Below are 23,374 nucleotides of genomic sequence, written 5' to 3' on the forward strand. Positions count from 1 at the left end.
GAGCAGGCAGAGCGATACAAGAGGAAATGGTAAAGAGGATTACTATGTTTTACTCTCCAGCTTGATGGACTTTTTTGGATTACAAATCTGAAGTGAAAGTGCGTCATATTTGGTAAAAGATGGCGGCTAAACCACCCCCTAAAACTCTTCGGAGTGCTGGAACTTCTCCCGTGCAACAATCATTATTGCAGGCGCTGCATCCTCCTGATGTATTGACATCAAAGGACTTACAAGATGCTCTTGAAAAACATACCCAGGTAATTTTGGAATCAATTAATATTAGATTTGCACAGATGGAGGAGAAATTGGAGAAATTGGAGGAGAGAATGGAGGAGAGGATGGAACAGAAGCTCAAAGCGATGAGGGTAGACATCTTGACTTCAGTGTGTAAAGTGGCTCGGTGTGTGGAAGAATTGGAGGAAAAGCTAGAAGACTTGACTCAAAAGAATGCTATATTAGAAGCAAAAGTATTGGAGAATGAAAATAAAATGGAAAAGGAACTGTGTCTTGCTGAATATTTCCAGATGCAGTTTGCCATTAGAATTAGAGGCTTAAAGGAGAATACTAAGGAAGATCTAAAGCAGCTGGTTTCTGAGGCTTTTGAAATAGTGTTGAAACAGCCAGCATCTGAAATAAAAGGAGGCATGGACAAAGTGTTTCGTGTGAATTCATGGATTGCCAGACAGAGGAAGTTGCCTAGAGATGTGGTGGTATATTTTGCAAAAAGGGAAACTAGAGATGAAGTTATACAAGCTGCTTATGATACTAAAGTTATGATTGCTAATCAAGAAGTTTTGGTCTTAAAAGAAATTCCTCCAAAGATTCTAAGGAGAAGGAAGGATTTTACATTTCTTGTGCAAGAGCTCAAGCAACGAGATATAAGGTTCAGATGGGAGATCCCAGTGGGGTTGATGGTGACGCACGAAGGTAAAAAGTACCGTTTGGTTACTGTGATGCAAGCGCGTGATTTCTACAATAATGTTTTAAATGCAACGCCATTAACACTTTTGGAAGCTGGAAAGGGATCTGGAGAAGGAGTGCATCAAGAGGCCGAAGATGGTCAGATAGAAGACAACGGTGTTGGAGGAGATCAAGATACAACCTCGTTGGATGAATCTATAAAACAGAGGGTGACGCGTGCTGCTGCAAAACGATCTAAGAAGAGAAAGTAGCAGGAATCGCAGAAGTCTTTGGAACTTTTACGATATAGTCAAGTAGTCAAGTAGGGGAGGGGGGAAAAGATTTGGGTGTAGACGCAATATATTTCTATATTTGGTGGTTTTGTGGAAAGGGTGAGCTTTTTTGGATTAAAGTTCAAGTTTTGTTTGCAATTTTTTTTTTTCTTTTTTGTTGTGTTTGGAATAATTATAGATGTGGTACGGGAAGAGGAACGGTCGATTACAGAAGAGTTGACTTTAAAGTTTTTTGATTTGGGATCCTTGGTTAATTTGGAAAATTATTTGTAAGAATGTTATCTCATGGAATGGATAAAATGGATGGAGTTTATTTAGGATAAGTATAGGGTTGAGAAGGGTTTTTTTTTTCTTTTTCCTTTTTTTTGTTTTTAATATATGTTTAATACTATTAAGGTTTGTTCCATTCTATATAAGCTAGAGAGTGTCCTTTTCTTATTCTAGTTTTTTTTTTATATATATATTTAATATTGTTAAGGTTTGTTTTATCCTATATAAGCTAGAGAGTGATGGATTTTAGAATTTATAGTTGTTAGTATATGGTTGCTTAGGTTTGCTTTTTTTATATATATATACCTTGTATTCAGCTCTGGGAAGTAGGGGGGGAGGGGGGGAGGTAGGGGGGGGAGGAGGGAGGGGGGAGGAGGGGAGGTAGGGGGGGAGGAGGGAGGGGGAAGGGGGGTTTTTCAAGGGAAAATTGTATTTTAAAACTTTTCAATAAAAAAAAAAAAATTCTTTCCAAAATGCCGACATAAATTGCACCCACCTATCAGATACGATACTTTGTGGTGCCCCATGCAATCTGTAAATATGCTGCACGAAAAGTTTTGCTAAGGCTTTTTTGGTGGGGATCTTTTGGCAAGGGATGAAGTGCACCTGTTTGGAAAACAGGTCTGTGACCATCCAGACTACAGTGTTCCTGTTCCTTTCTGGTAGTTCCATTATAAAATCCATGGCTATTTCTTTCCATGGGGCTGAGGGGTTTGCCACTGGCTGTAACAGTCCTAGAGATTTCCCTTGCAGCCTCTTAGCCATCGCACAAATTTGGCAGCTGCCCACATAGCTTTCTATGTCTTTTTTCATGGATGGCCACCAAAATTGCCTTTTAGTTAAGTGTAAGGTTTTTACAAACCCGAAATGTCCTGCTGATTTTGTATCATGGCACAGTTGCATGAAATTGATCCTCTGGGTAGCAGGTATGTATAACTTCTCACCCACCCAGGGTAGTCCATCTTTAATTGTGCACACATGTCTATTTTTCTGGAACCATTCATCACTTTCCAAAGACTTTCGGGATTCTATTCCAATTTGGCTATCCACCTTCGGCTTCATTTTAGCTTGGGACCTGGTGGTGATTGGTGCTGCCAGTTGTTGTTCAGGCATAAGTGGTTTAGAGTCAGTGGCCCATGTGCTGTTATACTGGGGCATGCGAGATAATGCATCTGCCAGGAAATTCTCCCCCCCCCCCCAGTAAGTGTTTGAGAGTGAAATTGAATTGGTGAAAATGTTGGGACCAGCGGACGTGCTTAGGAGTGAGTTTCCTGGGTGTTTTTAGTGCTTCCAAATTTTTGTGGTCTGTCCAGACCTGGAAGAGGATTTTATTTCCTTCCAGGAACTGGCACCATGTAAGTAATGACCATCTCACAGAATAAGCCTCCTTTTCCCACATGGGCCAATGTTGTTCTGTCTCCGTGAGTTTCCTGGATGTATATGCACATGGTTGCAATGCTCCCTCGTCATTTTCCTGTAATAATACGGCTCCCATTGTTAACATTGCCTGTATTACAAAAGGTTTATTGGGATCTGGGTGTCTCAGGACAGGTTCAGCAGAAAAAAGTCTCTTTAGCCTCTCAAATTCCATTGTCCACTTCAGAGGCTGGCTGGGTTTCACTGGGGACACACACCCCCTCGTTTTCAACAAGTTCGTGAGTGGCAGGGCTATTTGGGCAAACAAAGGGATGAATTGACAGTAGAAGTTTGCAAATCCCAGGAAACTTTGCAATTGCTTCCGTATGCAGAGGGGTGTCCATTCTAATACTGCCCTGATTTTCCCAGGTCCATTTCGATGCCCTCTGGGGATATGCAATATCCCAGGTAGTCTATTCTTTCCTGGTGGAATTCACATTTTAATAGTTTAGCATATAGGTGGGTGGCCCACAACTTTTTCAGGACTGCTCTGACTAGGTTAATATGTTCCCCTTTGGTCTCAGTGAAGATAAGGATGTCATCCAGGTAAACCAGGTAAACCTTATAAGGTACTCACTTAGCACTTCATTAATTAACTGCATAAAAACTGAGGGGGCCCCTTGCAGTCCAAATGGCAGTACTTTGAACTGGTAGCAACCCATTGGGCAATTGAACGCAGTCTTTCTTTTGTCTCCTTCCTTAATCCTAATGCGGTAGTATGCTTCTCTCAGGACTAGTTTGGTAAAAATCCTTCATTTCGTTATGTGGGATAGCATATCCTTCATTAGGAGTAGGGGGTACAGATTACATTCACTAATTGTGTTTAAATTCCTGCAATCCACGCACAAACGAAAAGAGCCATCCTTCTTCTCCCTGAACAGGACCAGAGCGGTCACTTTGAGATTGGCAGGCTCAATAAATCCTCTTTCTAAGTTTTTCTTTATAAATCTTTCCATCTCTGCCATTTCCTTTGGACTCATGGCATACATCCTGGGCTTTGGGAGTTTTGCCCTGGGTTTGAATTCTATAGCACAGTCTGTGGGGCGGTGGAGGGGAAGCTCCTCTGCCCGTTCCTCACTGAAAACTTCAGCAAGGTCCCTGTATTCCTCCAGTATCTATGGTAACCCCTTCTCTTCCCCCACTGATGCTGACTCCTCTCTTCGGGTTGGGGGATGCTTTGGGGTTTTAAGCTCCTATGCTCCCTCTCTGGGAAGTTGAGTTCTGTTGTCCTCCAATTTATCCCGGGGTTCCATTTCTTCAGCCATTCCAGTCCTGTCTTCCTCATGAGTTATGTCTTCCTCATGAGTCCCCAGGGACAGGTGAATTGGTAAAGTGGCTAGGGTAGCTGGGACCCCCCCGCTATTGACCCATCTAACTGGCCAAAGGAGATTGGTTGTTTTAGTCTCCTCACTGGGATGCCCAAATTCCCCACCAGCGTCGGGCTGATGAGGCAGCAGGTGCAGCCAGAGTCTATTAGGGCTTTTACTTTTATTTTATTTATTTATTTATTTATTTTTATTACATTTATATCCCGCCCTTCTCCGAAGACTCAGGGCGGTTTACAAGCTTAGCAGTAGCCTTCATTCTACGTATATGCCTGCTTTGACTGCTTCAGGTATAGAGGAAGCTAATATAGTCACTGTCTTAAGTCTGGGTGGAATGGATCCACTTACCAATGGTTCTCCCTCCGAGCTGTCTTATGAGGTGTCCACTGCCCCTGCAGTGTAGGCCGGAATCCAATCCCAGTCCTTGGCAGTAGTTGGGGACTCTACAGCCTCTGTCCCCTTCATGGAGGGTTCTTTTGGGTTACCTTGGGATCTCCCTGGTCTCCTGGAGGGAGATGCCTCTGATTTATGCTGAGGGGCTTTTGAGCAGCATTCTGTGGCGCGGTGGCCCTCTCTCCCGCATTTGAAACAGCCTGTTGATTTCTTAGCTGTGGATGGTGGTTTTTCCCCCTCATGTGTTTGCTCATGTGGCGGGCGGGCCCATGGTTTTCCCCAGCGGTGCCTCTTTAGTAGGTCTATCTCCGCCTCCTCTGCCAGGACATACCAGTCGTTGAGATGGTGTGGGTCTCCTCGAGGCACGCAAGCATCATACAGGTCGTAGTTTAGCCCGTCTTTGAAATGGCTAAGGAGGATGTCTTCCGGCCAGTTCAGCTTGCTGGCAATGGCTCGGAATTCTTGGTATATTCAGCCACTGGCCATTTATTTTTATTTTTATTTTAATTCCATTTATATCCCGCCCTTTTCCGAAGACTCAGGGTGGCTTACAAGCTTAGCAGTAGCCTTCATTCTATGTATATGCCTGCTTATTAGGGCTTTCACACACACCCCAAACGGCATTATTACAAGGTCAGCTTAATTGCCCCCAACAATCTGAGTCCTCATTTTACCTACCTCGGAAGGATGGATCTGCCATCTGCCCTGCCTCACCGTTTTGATTCTCTCCTGGACCTTATGATCATCCAAAGGATCCTCAAACCTCCTCCTCAAGGATGACATAAATAGGTTGAAGTCGTTGAGTTCTGGGACGTTGGAGTCATGCAGGTTCACCACCCAGTCTGCAGATTGCACAATACAGATGCAGGCTTTGTCACTGGGGATGTCCTGTCCGTATTCTTCCATAGAGTTGAGGACTTGAGTTAGGAAAAATACCAAGTGTGGTGGCCCTCCCCTGAATTTTGGTTCCAGGGCGGTAGTCTTTGAATGGATCATTGTCTGTGCAGCAGGCGGTATTGCCCCTCATCCTGACCCCCGTTTGTGGTTCTGGGGGGGTGCTACTGAGGCAGCAGCTCCTGGTCCAGCAGACGGCCCCGGTATTGCAGGTTCTGGATCCCCCCCACTGACTCTCCAGTTGCAGCTCCAGGCGCTGCTGCGGCTGCGGTATTCAACTTTCTCCCCTCTTAGTGAGCTAAGGGTTTTCTTCATCAGGTCAATAGACCTCTCTAGGTTCCACTCCTCTTCACTGACGTTCAGGGAGCTCTCCATCTCTTGCCTCTATTCAGGTTGGTGGCCGCCCCACCTCAAGGTCACTTTCCTTGATGCCTTTTCCCACTCGCTTTTCCTTCCAATGCCTATGGACCACCGTGGTTTGCGGTTGTGCGTCTCCACCACCTCTTCCCCAGAGGAATATGATGCTTCAGCTTCCGACCTTTGGTGGGGTTTCGTTTGGGGGGAAAACTCCCTTTCCTTTGGGCTTTCCTCTTCCCTTGCCTCATTGTTAAACATTGTATTTTTTGCAAAGTCCCCCGGTAAGTTTTTTCCTTCCAGGTTGACTCTTAATGAAGATCCTGTCTAATGTCAGGACCCACCCCAATCCACATCTTAGGAAGGAAGAACTCTTGGAGACAGGATTGTGCAAGCAGGAATTTTTACTAAAACATGATTGTCAGTGGATAATCTAGACAGGATCTGGAAACTGTGTCGCAGATTGATATTTTTAAAGTGTCCCCAAGTAAAACCCCCTCCCCTCACTCCATTTGGTCAGTCCCAGATCAATTAAGTTTCAGGTGTCAAAAAGGGATCTTCCATGCATTTACAACATTTGCTTCTTCCCCTTCAAATTCCAATTGGAGATACAAACCAGAATCTCTCCCACCCCCCTCTTTCTTTGTTCTTCTCAGTTCAAAGGTTCTTTCCCTGGTCTTTGATGATGGCCTCCAGGTAGGCTGAATAAACAACCTTTCATCTAATGGATAAAGGTAAAGGTAAAGGTTCCCCCGCACTGCGTGCTAGTCGTTTCTGACTCTAGGGGCACCTCCTATCTGGACCGAGATGTCCTACGCACAGTCACCCATGCGCTCGTGACCTCCCGGTTAGACTACTGCAACGGTTAGACTACTGCTCCCGGTTAGACTACTGCTACTATATGGGGCTGCCCTCGAGGACCACTCGGAGGCTTCAGCTGGTGCAGAATGCTGCTGCGTGAGTTGTGATGGGGGTTTCCCAATACTCCCATGTAACACCTCTACTCCGCGAGCTGCATTGGCTTCCGGGTGAGATTCAAGGTCCTGGTGATGACCTATAAAGCCCTAAATGGCTTGGGTCTGGGATATTTAAGGGAACACCTGCTGCCGGCATCATGTTCCCTTCGTCCTGTGCGCTCCCACATGGAGGGCCTTCTCAGGGTACCGCCAGTAAAAGACTGCCGGCGGATAACACCCAGGGGGAGGGCCTTCTCAGTGGGTGTGCCTGCCCTTTGGAACCAGCTGCCCGTGGAGCTTAGGACTGCCCCTGACCTTCGGTCATTCCGCCGAGACCTGAAGACCTGGCTCTTTGAGCTTTCCGGCCCAGGCTGAGAGTTTTTAAATGGGGTTTTATATTTTTTATATTTTTTCAGGGATTAAATTTAATTATTTTAACTGTTTTTAACTTTTGTATTGTATTGACGTTTTTAAATACTTTGTAAACCGCCCTGAGTCCTATGGGAAAAGGGCGGTATATAAATTCAATAAACTTAAAATTAACTTAAACTTAAATAGTAGTGGGGATAAAGGACATCTCTGTCTTGTGCCCTTTTTAATATTAAAGTTTTCTGTATAGTCTCCATTTACAATTATTCTAGCAGTCTGTTTATCGTAAATTGCATGGATTGCATTTATAAAGTTTTCCCCAAAGTCCATTTTGGCAAGTTGCTAGAACATGAATTGCCAGTTTAGATTATCAAATGCTTTGCTTCTGTTCTGAGTAATAAACTTGTTAGCTGTTTCAACACTTTGTCTCACTTAATGCCTAAGGAACCAGAGATATAACACTTTGGCTGTCTGTTTGTTATATATTGTTTTTATCATATTTATAAAATTCTGTCCATAGTCCATTATTTGTAATCGCTGAATTATAAATTGCCTGGAAATGTTGTCAAATGCTTTTTGGGCATCTAGAAATACTAGTGCCAATTGTTTCCCTGGGTATAATTCATAGTATTCTAATGCGTCCATTATCACTCTTAAGTTATTTTTAATTTATCTCTTTGGTAAAAAGCCAGTTTGGTCTGGATGTATGAATTAAACTACGTATTTTTTTTAGTCTCTGCCATTATTGAAGTGAAAATTTTATAATCCACACTAAGCAGCAAAATCAGTCTGTAGTTTTTAATCTGTGCCAAGTCTGAATCTTCTTTTGGTATTAAAGTGATGTTTGCTTCCATCCATGTGGCTGGAAAAGAAAAAGACTGAAAGAGAAATAGAAATAATAAAATAATAAAACATAAACTAAACTAAATTTATTAGACTCAGAAAAAGTGGCACAGCAGATAAAGAGAGCAAAACAGAATTTCTTTGAAAATGCAAATAAACCAGGATATACAGCTTAGTAGATAGAAATGGCTGTCTACAATTTAAAAATGAAGAAATAAAAAAGATAATTAAGGAATATTACTAGGAACTGTATGATATAGAGGAAACCCCAAGAGAGAGAACTGTTCAATATTTAGAAGAAAATAACCTTCCAAAAATCCCAGAGACATTTAAAACTATGTTAGAGGAAAGAATTACAATGATGGAAATATCAGAGGCCATAAAAAGGCAAAAAATGGAAAAACACTGGGTTCAAATGGGCTACCGGCGGAATTATACAAAAACCTACAAGATATACTAAGTGAACCGTTGGAGTCTTATCAATTTTTTTGTCTTTCGATAGCCTCCGTCAGCTCCATCATTGATTTTTTTTAATTTAAAATATTTTGCATATTCTCTGGAATTTTTGGTAAATCTACTTTTTTTTAATATAGTGCTTTATTTTCTCTTGTGAAGTTTCCTCTGTATTATAAAGTATCTTGTAAAGTCTTTGATTATTTTTAATTGCATCATTTTGAAACTGTAAGTCTCCTTTTGAGTCTTGTAGTTGAGGGCTTTTCAACCAGTGGTATGGGTACCACCTGTGGTACATTGGCACCTGGCAGGTGGTACATGACCATCCTAGAAAAATGGTAGCAGGGGAGGGGAATGAGCTGAACTGGTGGCAGCACCACACAAGCCTGAGTGAGAGATGGCTGGAGCTGCAGGGTTGTCAGGGCTCAGCGGAAGCACCAGGTGGAGCTTGGTGCTGATCCTGGCACTTCTGCTGAGCCCAGAAGAAGCACCAATCAGCTGGAATGTTGCAGGATCTTCAAGATCTTATGATTTACATTCAGATGCTTGGCAACTGATTCATATTTATGATGGTCACAGTGTCCCGGGGTCATATGAAGTGACCAAAGCCTGCTGCCACCACCCAGCAGCCGGGGGGGGGGGGAATAAAAACCAAACACCTCCCACCCCACCCCTGCTGCCCATCCTCAACAGAAATGCTCACTACAATGAAAACCTCGGACAGGAGGAAGAGCGCCCCTGGGCAGGCAGGCAGGTGTCTTGCTCGGCTGTGGCTTGGGGGGCACTTTTTCCAGTGCCCTTGTAACTTTGAACAGTCACTAAGCGAACTGTTGTAAGTCAAGGACTTCCTGTACTTCATCAATTTTTCCCCCTTTTTTTTGGTCATCAAGTTTTTGACACCTTGCTAGGCTACTAGTAGTACTCGGATGTTGCCATATCCTAAAAGTGGTACAATGAGTGAAATGGTTGAAAAGCTCTGTTGTAGTTTATTTATCACTTTTTTCTCACTTTTTTCAATTTATATGCTAGCCACGTCCCTGGTTTATTAGCATTTTCAAAAAAATGCTGTTTGGCTCTTTTAATTTGTTGCACCATTTTTCGGCCTCTGCTAAGTTTATTTTATGTTTTATTAGTTCCATTTGTTTTTTAAGTATTTTCTTTTGTGGGTCTGCTTGTAGTTCTGATTCTAATTTCTTAAGTTCTTCCTGTAGTTTTAAATGTTGTGGTTTTTTTCTTTATTCTTTTTTGCCATGTATGTTTTAGCCAAACCTCTAAAGTATGCTTTGGCTGTATCCCACACATTTTGAAGGGAGATTTCTTCTTTTTTTTTAAAGAATTCCATTTTCTTTGTTGGTATTTGTATAAATTCTTTCTCGTTTAGTAAAGATTTATTCATAGACCTTCTTAGTATTTTCTGAGTTCCTTTCCAAATCATCATTGAAAACTCCTTTTTCAAACTCTAAGGCTTTTCCCCCACATCCACCTTCACCCAAGCCATTAACATTATATTCAACACAGTATATCTTTGAAAATTATCTTAAACAGTTCTTATAACCCTTATCTATAGTCTCAAGATCTGTAAGTCCTCTCAGAAAAAAGGTGAGCAAAAACAAACAAGTGGAAAAAAAATATAGTTCACTTCTGAAGATAGAGTCCATTTCCAAAAACCATTAGGGCAGATTAAATTGATAGTCCATAAAACTTCTACAAAATGCTTCTCCACTATTTCAACTTCCACTGTCCATAGGTAGTTCTACAAACCAATGTTTATAATTTATAATCCACTGGACTCTCCCAAACCAATGAGATGGAGAATGAAGAGAGAAAAGAAAAAAAAGAAAAAAAAATTGTCCCAAGGTCCAACTTTACTCCTGTGCCAAAAATTAGTCCAAAGTAACATGCTTATAGAAAGTTCCTTCACTCACTCTATCCTTAAGTAGCTGTAATAATCACAGTTCAAAACAATATTTATAATCTAAATGGAGAGGATTCACTTCCAAAGACAAATATTCTGTATCCAAAGTTGCCCTCAGTCAAAATTTATAATCCACCAAGACCTACTATTTGAATTAGTGGTCTATTAGGCCTTCTTCAAGACGTTTTTCACTATTTCCATTGTCCATAAATAGTTCTCCAATCCGATGTTAAAAATTTATAATCCACACTATAATCCACACTATTGAGCTTATAAAGATACAGTTCCAACAGTACTTATAATCCAAAGAAAAGACTAAATGGTTTCAATGTAGTTTATATCTTTTAGTTATAATCCATCCTGCAGAACAAAAAGAAAAAAGAAAACAGCCCAGAGAAAGCCTTCTCTTTTCAGCTGTAATCCACAGGACTACGAAGATCAGGAACATCAAACATCAAAGGGTTTAAATTTCAAATGATGTCCGGGCATCTAGCCAACTTTTACTATTCTAGACAAAATATAGATAAGTTCAGTAAATATTTTAATGTAGGTCTTTGCTCTTGCCACTAGATGTCCTCAGATGTCATTTTGTAATTTTCCAGTTAGTTTAAACCAAGTTTAGTCCAATAATCTCCAAAAGTAATATAAAATAATATATAAAAAAGAGGAAAAACGTTAAAAATCCCCAAACTTTGACTTTTTCTGTTTCTGTTTGTTGTATTTACAATGACGTTGTAGACTCCTCTGTTTCCTCCAAATGCTTAAACCGCCGCCTTTTAAAAGGGAGGATAGACCACCCCACCCCTCAATTCTGGGAAATTGCTTTGGATGTTTTTTTTCTTCCTGAAGACAGGTTTTCAAATTGTAGAGGGAAAAAAGGCAAATAGCCTCACCCCAGTCGAAAATGTTGCTTGTGCTTATAATAAATTGCTTTTCCTCCCTGCAGTCAGTGGCTTCTGACTGGCTACGTGGATGGAGCCAGTCTTTCTCCTGCTGCTGTGGAGGGCTCCTTGGATCAAGTGGGTTGGCTATTGCCTTCCTGCAATCTACAAGGGTCCCTCTTGGTCAGTCACCTCTATGGGGTGACTTTTGGTCCTTTTTGGACCCACAGCAGGCCGAAATCGAGTGTGGGAACTGGAACTTTGGTTGCATCTGCCAGCACAACAAAACCGGAAGTCCCACTTTTATTCTCAGTTCTTTTATCTATTTTTCCAGGCAACTGGGCATCCTCTCAAAAAAACCAGTTTATGTTTTAAAAATGCTATGAAGGCTATATTGTGTAAATAAAATGAACCTAGTGACTGGTGCTTTTTTCACCCAGTTCCTCTCTCCATTTTTTGGTAAATGATTCTTAATTACAGAAAATTGAAATAATAAAAAATTTAATTAAAAGAATTTAAGTTAACATTAAATGATCCAAAAACTTGGGAGGCACATAGAAAGGAACCAATAGGCATATTGATGTTTGTAGACTTGCCTGGAAATGGGGTAGAGAATAAAATAGAATAAAGAATAAACATACTCTTAAGAGTATAAAGGTAAAGGTTCCCCCGCACATGCGTGCTAGTCGTTTCTGACTCTAGGGGCCGGTGCTCATTCTGTTTCAAAGCCGAAGAGCCAGCGCTTGTCCGAGGACGTCTCCATGGTCATGTGGCCGGCATTTTTTTTATTTTATTTTAATCCCATTTATATCCCGCCTTTCTCCGAAGACTCAGGGCGGCTTACAATTTAAGCACAAACCAATGTGCTTAGCAATAGCCTTCATTCTATGTATATGCCTGCTTATTAGGGCTTTCGCCCCCCCAAGCGGCATTATTACAAACTCAGCTTATTGCCCCCAACAATCTGGGTCCTCATTTTACCTACCTCAGAAGGATGGAAGGCATGACTAGACGCCAAGGGCGCACGGAACGCTGTTACCTTCCCACCGTAATGGTCCCTATTTTTCTACTTGCATTTTTACGTGCTTTCGAACTGCTAGGTTGGCAGAAGCTGGGACGAGTAACAGGCACTCACTCTGTTACACGGCACTAGGGATTCGATCCTCCAAACTGCCGACCTTCTGATCGACAAGCTCAGCGTCTTAACCCACTGAGCCTGTTACCTTCCCACTACGGTTCTGTAGGCGTTCTGTGCGCCTTTGGCGTCTAGTCATGCCGGCCACATGACCACAGAGACGTCCTCGGACAAGCGCTGGCTCTTCGGCTTTAAAACGGAGATGAGCACCAGCCCCTAGAGTCGGAAACGACTAGCACGCATGTGCGGGGGAACCTTTACCTTTACCTTAAGAGTATACAGCTTTACAATTCTTACAAATATTCCATATATACCTTTTTCTTTTGCATATTTACCAGACTGCTCGGACTAATATAATCTTTTAGTTAGTAGGGGGTGAGTGTATTGATGGTGAAAAAGACTTATTTTAAAAGTAAACAGCTCTTACCAGGATGACAATAATCTATGTTAAGAGGAGATCTATTTAATTAGCAACCCTGCTTTTTATGGTTATTCAAAGTACCAAGACTTATTCTTTGAAATTCTGTCTTCAAAACTGCAGTATATGCCTGTGGTGGCAAACTTATGGTATGCTATTATGTCCTAGTAGGCCTTCAGCTGGGTTTTATAAAATCTTTTTGCTTTACGCCACCATGTGCAAAAAAAAAGTTCAATCAATTTCAACTTCTCGCAGGAAAAAAAAGATTTCGCAAAGTTAGAATTCATTGATTGAACTTTTTAGTCCCACCCAGTCTGCCATTACCGCTGCAGCCACACCCACCCAATGGGCCATGCCCACCCAATGGGCCACGCCCAACAGGCACCCGACGATACATAAGTGGGTTTTGGGTTGCAGTTTGGGCACTTGCTCTCTAAAAGATTCGCCATCACTGGTATACGCTGAAAGTAGCTCCACAAATGCTAAATGATCAGTTCAAGTTTCAGTGCAGTTTTTATGCTGTATAGTTGTATGCATAAGCATATGGTCAGAATGAACTAGAAAATGTTATTAATGATTCCCAAAACTGATTTCTTTCCATGTAGGTAATAGAAGCAAATCTAAATGGAGAGATGGATTTGAAAATAGAAACTGATCTAGTGTGTATTACAACTCGCTTTAAAGACCTTGGAAATCCTCCCTGGGGTAAGCATTTTACTTTTTTTTTCCAGACCAGGAGAGATTTCACAGGTGTTTAGAAATGAAATAGTACAATGAGACTAGAGGTATTTTACTGGGAATATAGTCCCATTGAAAAGAGAGTGCTTCAGATCTGCATATAGCACTATACTACATATCACAGAATTGCAGAAACTACGAAGATTATCTTGTTCAATACTCTTGAATGTTATCCATGATCTTACTGTGAATACAGTAGCCACCTTGGCATTACAATACCGATTTGGATTGGCTTAGAGAAAGGTGTTTTAAATGATGTGGAATTGGCTTGATTCAACTCACTACAACAGATTGTTAAAGTTTCTGGAATTTTGTGATTTGGTTGAGATCAGAACTGAACCACTACCCCGTGTTTCCCTAAAAATCAGACACAAGCTTATATTTCGGGGGGCACCAAAAATGCACTAGGGCTTATTTTTAGGGAATGTCTAATTTTTTTTGGGGGGGGGGCTGGAGCTGTCCCATGTGCCCCGCACTCATTTACCTCAGGCACACAGTATCCAGGCTACTCTTGAATACAATAGAGCTGGAAGGGACCTTTGAGGTCTTCAGCTCCCTACTCAAGCAGGAGAACCTGTACCATTTCAGACAAGTGACTGTCCAGTCTCTTCTTAAAAACCTCCAGTGATGGAGCACCCACAATTTCTGAGGGCAAGCTGTTCCGCTGGTTAATTGTCCTCACTGTTAGGAAGTTCCTCCTTAATTCCAGGTTGCTTCTCTCTTTGATAATTTTCCAACCATTGTTTCTTGTCCTGCCCTCTGCACTTTGGATAATAATCTGACCTCTTCTTCTTGGTAGGAGCCTCTCGAATACTGGAATACTTCTACCATGTCACCCCTATTTGTTTTTTTCTTTAGACTACCCAAACCCGAGTCCTGCAACCGTTCTTCATAAGTTTTAATCTCCTGGTATTTGATCATTTTAGTTGCTCTTCTCTGAATTTTTTCCAATGTCTCAACATCTTTTTTGTAGTATGGTAACCAAAACTGGTTGTAGTATTACAAGTGTGGTCTTACTAGGGTTTTATAAAGCAGTACTACTACTTCACGTGATCTTGATTCTATGCCTCTGTTTATAACTTTATACTATCCAGGATTGTATTAACTTTTTTGGCTACTGCTGCACACTGCTGGCTCATAGTCAAGTGATCACCCACTAGGACTCCAAGGTCCCTCTCACAGTTACTTTTTTGAACCAGGTGTCACCTAATCTTTACTTACAACTTTGATTTTTCCTGCCTAGATGTAAAACTTTGCTTTTCTGCATATTAAAATTCATTTTGTTGGATAGGGCCCATTGTTCAAGTTTGTCAATATCTTTCTGGATTCTGAGCTTGTCTTCTGGGGTGTTAACTATTCCTGCCAGTTTAGTATCATCTGCAAATTTGATGAGTTCCCTTTCTATTCCCTCATCTAAGTCATTTATGAAGAGTACTTGGCCTGAGACGGAGCCTTGTGGTACCCCACTGCTTACTTCTCTCCATGTGGATGTGGTACCATTGAGGACTACTCGTTGAGTACGGTTTGTCAGCCAGCTACAAATCCATCTGGTGTTGTTGTTGTCTATTCCATCTTTTTATAGCTTACTAAGCAGTATGTTGTGGTCTACTTTGTCAGATGCCTGACTGAAATCTAAGTATAGTATGTTCATGGCATTTTGCTGGTCTACTAATTTACGGTAGTCACTTTATCAAAGAATGAAATAAGATTGGTTTGGCATGATCTATTTTTAACAAACCTGTATTGGCTACCAGTTATAACTTTTGTTTGTTTCTAGATGTTCACAGATCTGTTTTTTAATTATCTTTATCTGTTTTTTTCCCTTTCTTTTTTTTTGAAAATTTTTTATTAAATGTATATTTAAAAACAAAAGTAGACATGATTCAACTTCCCTGGCTACAACATTGCCATTAGTATTACCTTATATGACAGAAAGAAAAACAGAAAATTAAAATACATTCTATAATGGGACACAGTATAACAAAATGTACATGTAACATCTGTAAATTTTCTGGTAAACCATCTTTCGATCGTCAGTGTTGTACTTAAAATATCTTTCAATTGTGTCCTGATATAGGTGCTAGTAAGAAGTCTTTAAGGGACCCGGTGGCTCAGTGGGTTAGGATGCTGAGCTTGTCGATCAGATGGTCAGCAATTTGGCGGGTCAAATCCCGAGTGCCGCGTAACAGAGTGAGCCGCCTGTTACATGTCCCAGCTTCTGCCAGCCTAGCAGTTTGAAAGCACGTAAAAATGCAAGTAGAAAAATAGGGACCACTACGGTGGGAAGGTAACAACGTTCCATGTGCCTTTGGTGTCTAGTCATGCCGGCCACATGACCACGGAGACGTCCTCGGACAAGCGCTGGCTCTTCGGCTTTAAAATGGAGATGAACACCGGCCCCTAGAGTTGGAAACGACTAGCACGCATGTGCGGGGGAACCTTTACCTTTACCTTTAAGAAGTCTTTTATGTTATCAACTAATCAATCGATAGTCATCTCAACGTTCCTCCTTATCTCTAACCAATCGTACAATTTTTTCCAAATTTCATAGTATTCTCTTTCAATTTTATTTTTAATCTCTAGAGTTAACCTGTCCATTTCAGTGCAGGATAAATTTTTATTTATTATTTCTTCTTCAGTAGGGGTTTCCTTTCTTTTCCATTTTTGGGCATAGGCCAATCTTGCTGCGGTTAAAATGTGCAATAGTAAGTAAAAAGATGCTTTGCTGAGTTTATCATTAATAATAAATAATAAATAATCCCTAATAAGAAGGTTTCTAGTTTTAAATCAATTTTTTGTAATAATATTTCTTCCAACCTATTTTTTATCCAGTGCCAAAAAAAGTTTTTCCCCCTTTCTTGAAGATGGAAACCACATCAGCCCTTTTCCAATCCTCAGGTACTTTCCCAGTGATTTTTGAAAGATATGGTGCAATGGTTCTGAGATAACATCTGCCAGCTCCTTCAGAACTGTGGGATGTAATCTGTCAGGTCCCAGTGATATATTTTTGTCAAGGTCGGATAGGTCTTACCATTTTCTTGCTTATTTTATTTTAATTTTTGTTTCTAGTTTATCTTTTGCGGGAGGTTTTTTTGGTATGTTGTACTATAATTTCTTTTTGTGTGAAGACTGATGCAAAGAATGAATTAAGCAGCTCTGCTTTCTCCCTACTGCTTGCTACTTCCTTGCCATTTTCTCTCTTTAGTGAACCTACAGTTTCCTTGGCTTTTTTTGTTATTAATATATTGAAAGAAATTTTTTTATTATCCTTGATTTCTGTTGCAAGTCTTTGTTCATTCTGAGTCTTTGCTTTCCTGAGTTCATCTTTGCATGTTCTGGTTGTCCGCTAATAATCAGCCTTAATTATGTGCACCTTTTTCCATTTTTTGTATTTGTCCTTTTTATCTTTCAGTTTATCAGAGAGAACTTTGTGCAGCCATGCTGGTTTCTTCTTGACTTTCTTGTTTTTCTTTTTCAGTGGTATTGTGCTGAACTGGGCTTTTATGACTGCATTTTTCAGAGTTTCCCATGCTTCTTGGGTTGTTTTCCCCTTTAGGATTTTCATCCATGGAATCTTTCCTAGGTTCTCTCTGAGTTTGTTAAAATCAGCTCTTTTGAAGTTGGATTATTTTGTATTTCTTGTGTTTGCATTATGCTCCCTGCTCAGTGACCTCTTCCCACCAGTTCAATGACCCAGCTGCCTGCCCGCCTCTTCCTTTTCATTTCCCTTCCAAGCTTATGGTAGCTCCTTCACCTCCCCAGGTGTCTTTAAGCCTTCCTTCCTTCCTTCCTTCCTTCCTTTCTTCCTTCCCTCTGTAATAATTGCTGGTCCGCACTTTCTTGCTGCCTTGCATCGGCCCACTCTTCCTTCTCCATTCTGGAAATGGCCCTGTTTTCTTCCAGAGAAGGGAAAAGAAAGGCGCTTCTTATGGAAAGATGCTAAGCTCCAGGAAAACTATACCAGCTGGAGCTGGGCAAGGAGATGAAGGCCAGGGTTCTTTTTCCTGATGGTTCAGATCCCTTGAGAAGTGGATCTGCTTCCCGCAGGGCTGGCCCGTGCCAAGGGGGCTGGACTCACACATACCAGTACAGTCAGCTTCTTACAAAAATCATACTGGTAGCTACGATATCCTCAGCTGATCAAGAGGAAAACGTGTCTGCTCCGGATTTTAAGACAGAAAAGCGAAGGGGGGGGGGACAATTTCAAAGGGTCTCCTGGAGAAAAAGAGCAAAGCTCATCTGTTTGCTGTCCAAAGTGGGTGCTGAGGCCAATCCTGTGTGAAGCAGACCCACTTTTCAAAGGCTTTGCAGAACCATCATGGAAAGGGAGCCTGGCCTTCCCCACCCAGCTCCAGCTGCTGTAGTTTTCCTGGAGCTTAGCATCCTTCCATACAAAGCATCCTTCCTTTCTTCCCTTCTGCTGGGAGGAAAGTGGCAGAAAATGGGGCTGCCATTTCTAAAACAGAGAAGGGAGACATAGGCCGATGCAGGCAGTAAGAAAGTTCAGACCAGCAATCGCTGCAGGAAGAGAGGGAGGGAGGGAGGGAGGGAAGGAAGGAAGGAAGGAAGGAAGGAAGGAAGGAAGGAAGGAAGGAAGGAAGGAAGGAAGGAAGACTTAAGCACCTGGTGAAGCAAAGGATGTTACCATAAGCCTCCTTTCTCCCTTTCCTGGCTTGGACGGAAGCAGCCCACATGGGCTGCTGCTTTGTGCAAGTGGGTACGACCTTGGTAACCAAGGCTCCTCTGGGCCACCTGCGAAGTTTTGTTTCCGGATGCTAGTGTGTGAAACCAATCACCCTGCAACAGTTTTCCACCTCTGCTTCTTCCTCAGGTGGCTTACTCTGTCCCCTTTTAGCATTCAGGGAAGCCCATGGCTTTACGTTTCCTTAAGTCGCTCTTTGGGCTCTATCCTAACCTCTGGAAACCAGCGTTTGTCCTGGTCAGATTTTGTTACATTCAAAACTTAGAACCATTTAAACATTCTGGATTTTATGTCTGCTGAAATAATGCCTGACCCAAAAACAAGAGAAAACAGAGACAGGACAAAGCATCTGTCAGGGCCCACCTCAAAACCTCATCCTAAGAAAGCAGAACTCGTGGAAACAGTTTCCCACTCAGACCAATAGTTTAAAAGCATCCCAAGCAAACCCCACCCCAAAGTTCATCTGGTCAGTTCACATCAGCCAATCCCCAGGTTTTAAGTCCATTGTGGGAAAGAACTGATAACGCCAGGCTGTCTCAGGGTTGCAGCGATGTTATGTTGGCTTTCACACCTTCCCACCCGAACACGAAGATAAACCAGTGCCGGAGGTGTATTCCTTTCTTCTTCCACCCCCCTTAAAAGCTGACATCAAGGGAAGAGATAGTTCACAGGGGAAATATGCAGAAACATCAAAGTGTTACAGTGTAGAAGGAAAACAGAGCAATAAACCCCAGCGCTTTCCCCCCTCCCTTCCAGGAGCATGGCAGAACCCAGAATTATAGAGAGAGTAGAGTTTGAGTTAAAGATAGAAAAGAGTCCCCTTAGAATATGGGTTCTGACATCCTGCCTCCCTTAAAAAAGAGAGAGATCCACCTGCAGAGACAATATGCATAGGCTTGTTCAGGTATTCAGTGTGAAATCTTAAGCAGATTAGGAGCTTTAATGTGGTGTTTATGAACCCACTTGTTTTGGGAGGATGGGAGGTGTTTCCATGCCACTAGGTATTATGTGGAACCACGGTATTTCCTTGAGTCTTAAGATTTCATTAATTTTGAAATGTTGTTCCCCTTCTACCATAATGAGGGGAGCAGCAGCTGGTCTTAATAGTGACTGTTGCTCGTGCTTTAAAAGGCTGGAGTGGAAGATTGGGTGGATTTGCCTGAGGGATTTTGGGAGTTCTAATTCCACTGTTACTGGGTTTATAATTCTAATGATGGGAAAAGGTCCTACATATTTGGATCCAGGTTTCTTAGATGGTTATAGGGTTATATAGATGGTTAGGTACTTAGTGGATAGGTAAACCATTTCCTCTATTGTAAAAGGTTTTGGCTCGACTCTCTTTTTGTCTGCTTGGGTCTTATGCTTGTCTAGCCTCATCCAAGGCTTTCCTAACTACCAGCCAGCTGTTCTTTAGTTGTGCGATCCACTCTTTCAACAAGAGGATGGCAGGTTCTGCAGGGGAAAATTCTGGCATTGGGTTAAAACTTTGCCCTGTGGCTACTTGGAACGGAGTGTAGCCCATGCTGGAGTGAACGACATTGTTGTAGGCAACCTTGGCAATGGGAGGAGGTCAGTCCAGTTGGTCTGCTGGTAATTAATAAAGATATTGTTCTAGTACTGAGTTCGACCGTTCAGTCCCACCATTCATTTGCAGATGATGACTAGATGACAGTCCCTGAATGGTCCCTAAAAGAGGCAGAAACTCCTTCCAAAATCCCAACGTGAATTGCACTCCTCTGTCTGATATGATGCACTTTGGGGCTCCATATAAGCGATAGATATGTTGAACAATTAGTTTCACTAGTAGGAATTTTGCTGTAGGGATTTTTGAGCAGTTGCTTGGAGAACAGGTACATTACGACCCAGATGACAGTGTTTCCATTGCTCTCTGCTAACTCCACTATAAAGTCCACAGAAATTTCCTTCTAAGGCTGTAGCAGCCTAGGTGATTTCCCTTGTAATCTTTTTGCTAATGCGCAAATTGGGTAGCTGGCTACATAGCTTTCAATGTCATTTTTTATTGATAGCCACCGAAATTGCATTTTAACTAGATGTAATGTTTTGACAAACCCAAAATGCCCTGCTGATTTTGAGTCGTGGCAAAGTTGGATGAATACTAGTCTCTGACTTTTGGGTATATATAGTTTTTCTCCCACCTAGGGTAGGCCATTTGTGATAGTGCACAAGCTCTTATATCCTAGGAACCATTCATCGGTTTCCAGTGCTTTTCTGAATTCAATTCCCACTTGGCTCCCTAGCAGTTTTTGTAGTTTAGCTAGTGCTCGGGTAGTTACTTCTGCTGCCAGTTGCATTTATAGCATGAGCAGTTTTGTTACACAAGCCCGAGTGCTATTATACTGTGGCATTCTGGATAATGCATCTGCCAGGAAATCTTTTTCCCCTGGCAGATGTTTCAATGTGAAAATTGAACCAGTGGAAATGCTGTGACCACTGTGCTTGTTTAGGGGTAAGTTTTCTGGGTGTCGTTACTGCCTCCAGGTTCTTGTGGTTGGTCCACACTTGGAAAGGAATTTTGTTCCCTTTCAAAAAGTGCCGCCGTGTGAAAAGAGCCCAGCGCACTGCATATGCCTCCTTTTTCCAGACCGCCCACCTTTGCTCAGTTTCGGTGAGTTTACTTGATATGTTCGCGCATGGCTGTAATGCCCCTTGGTTGTTTTCTTGTAACAGTATCGCTCCCACTGCTACATCGCTGGCATCTGCCTGAATCAGGAAAGGCTTGTTGATGTCAAGGTGGTGCCTTAGGACCGGCTCCACTGAAAACAGCTTTTTAAGTCTATTTGGGCAAAAGAGGGAATAAACTGCCAATAGAAGTTAGCAAAACCCAGGAAGTTCTGCAACTGCTTTCTCGTGCGGGGTGGTGCCCATTCTAACACTGTCTGGAATTTCTCAGGGTCCATTTCTATGCCCTCTGGAGATATGTGGTATCCCAGGTAGTCTATTTTGTCCTTATGAAATTCACACTTTAAAAGTTTGGCATAGAGGTGGGATGCTCACAGTTTGTGTAGGACTGCCCTGACCAGTTTGACATTTATTAGGTGCATGAATACAGCAGGGGCTCCCTGTAACCCAAAGGGTAGAACTCGGAATTGGTAGCACCCTAAGGGACAATTAAAAGTAGTTTTTCACTCGTCTCCTTCCTTAATTCTAATTTGGTAGTATGCTTCCCTGAGGTCTAGTTTGGTGAAAATCTTCCCCTTTGAAAGGTGAGATAGCATGTCCTTCATGAGGGGGAGAGGGTATAGATTGCTTTCGCTTATGGTGTTCAAAGCCCTATAATCTATGTAGAAGCGAAGAGTTCCATCTTTTTTCTCTCAAAATAATACAGGGGTGGCCATCTTTGGCTTTGCTGGCTGAATGAACCCCCTTTCTAAGTTTTTGTCTATGAATTTCTGCATTTTTTTTGCCCAAGATGGTGACGGTTGTTTTCTGAGCTCCGTGCTTTCCACGATGGGCCCCAAATGGGATATTTGGGAAGCCCAACCACGGCGTAGTGACCCAATAGAGGGTTGGAGATGCTAGCAACAGCTGGGCACCGCTTTCAGCGGCGCAGAGGCTCTCCTCTCCCCCTCGAAAATCTCTCCGGCCTGAAGATCAGCCGAGGCCTGGCCGTGCTGTTTGAACTGCCGCCGACGTTCCGGGTGCTTTGCATTACGGAGACAGCAATAGTGGGCGGTTTCCTGGAGTGGCGTGGAGACCTGGCCGTCTGAACTGCTGCCAGATGCTTTCCTAGACCACGAACATGTAATCAGCAGACGGGTGCCGTTTTTAACAGCTTAGAGGCTGCCATTTCCTTCCAGAAAGCCTGCCGGCCTGAAGATCGTTAGAGGCATGGCCTTGCCGTTTGAATTGCTGCTGGGCACTTTTCTGCATCACGGAGATATGAAAAGCAGGTGGGCGCCATTTTCAACGGCGCAGAGATTCCCTTCTAGATGGCTTGTGAACTCTCCGCGGCATGGCCTTCATACTTTGCTTGGTTGGGAGGGGCCTGGTTTGAGCCCCCTAGATTGGCTGACTTACACTGTCTTGATATGCAAGACTGTCTCCTTAATGCCCGGTTGGTTGGAGAAGGGCAGAATATGAACATTTGTCCCTGCCCCTATGGCTTCCCATTGCCAGTCCGGCATGGTCCCAGGATCAGTCCGCGGTGAGAGGGCGGTCTGGATTGGTCATCAACCACCCACTGATGTGAGAGATCAGTGGGATAGGTTTTTCCCGGTACTTTGGGCTCAGTCCACCATAGGTAGGTTCCCTCAGTGGCGGTGAGAGAGCCGCTGCGGTTGCTCTGCCTGGCTGACTCGGGTGAGAACCGAGTTGAACTGAATTGGTGGACTGATATATATTCTGGACTTAATTTAACATCATTATTGTCATCTAACTATCCATTTGGTTTTATTGCCCTATGCGGTTTTTTATTATACTATGACCCGTATTCAGTACTCTAGCATGGACTTATTTGCTTTCAGGGGGGCTCCTCCCTCCTGGATACGACCTATTGCTATGTCCCTTACTTCCCTTAAGGACGGCCCCAATTGTTGGGACCCCAAGAGGTGGTTGGGCTTAGATAGGGGCCTCTGGTGTAAATGTATTAAGAGGCCCCTGGTATGTTTTTTAGCCAATTATTTTAAAGGGTTAGGGAGGGGGAGAATGGTAGGGAGGGGAGGGAATTGGGCTGTGTTTCTCCAGCCGGCTGTCAGTCTGGGCCTATAACGGTTCCCGGTGAGATGGGGTTGGGGGCACGGACTTTTGGTTCCATTAGTACTGGGGTGGGGTTGCAAATCCCCACGATGATGGGGAATGGCAGCAGGCAGTTACACGGAGGGCCGTATCGACATCTGGGATCGTGCCCCTGCTGTCTTCGAGCGGTGGCGTGCTCCGACCCTCCGGTTGGCCCCCTTTTATCCGGGATTGATGGGGATCAGGACCCTGGGCTCAGGCTTGTGTATTTTAATGCCAGATCCGTTGCGAACAAGGCTCCCCTCGTCCGTGATCTGATCGAGGAGGAACACGCGGATCTGGCATGCATTACAGAGACCTGGTTGGGCCCAGAGGGCGGTGTCCCTCTGATTGAGTTGTGCCCTCTGGGTTTCTGTGTACTACA

At 42.9% G+C, this 23,374-nt stretch overlaps 1 protein-coding gene across 4 annotated transcripts in view; it reads left to right on the forward strand.

Moving 5' to 3' along the window:
- The window catches only part of HUS1 (HUS1 checkpoint clamp component), a 64,796-nt gene that overhangs the window by 32,429 nt on the left and 8,993 nt on the right, over positions 1-23,374 (forward strand). For all 4 annotated transcript variants that reach the window (XM_081342921.1, XM_081342920.1, XM_081342922.1 and 1 more), the window contains one exon: positions 13,421-13,520. In XM_081342921.1, coding sequence (XP_081199047.1) covers positions 13,421-13,520 — 100 coding nt within the window. The remainder of the gene's footprint in view (positions 1-13,420; positions 13,521-23,374) is intronic.

This window comes from Vipera berus (genome assembly GCF_964194415.1).
Source record: "Vipera berus genome assembly, chromosome: Z".
NCBI classification, from domain to species: Eukaryota; Metazoa; Chordata; class Lepidosauria; order Squamata; family Viperidae; genus Vipera; species Vipera berus.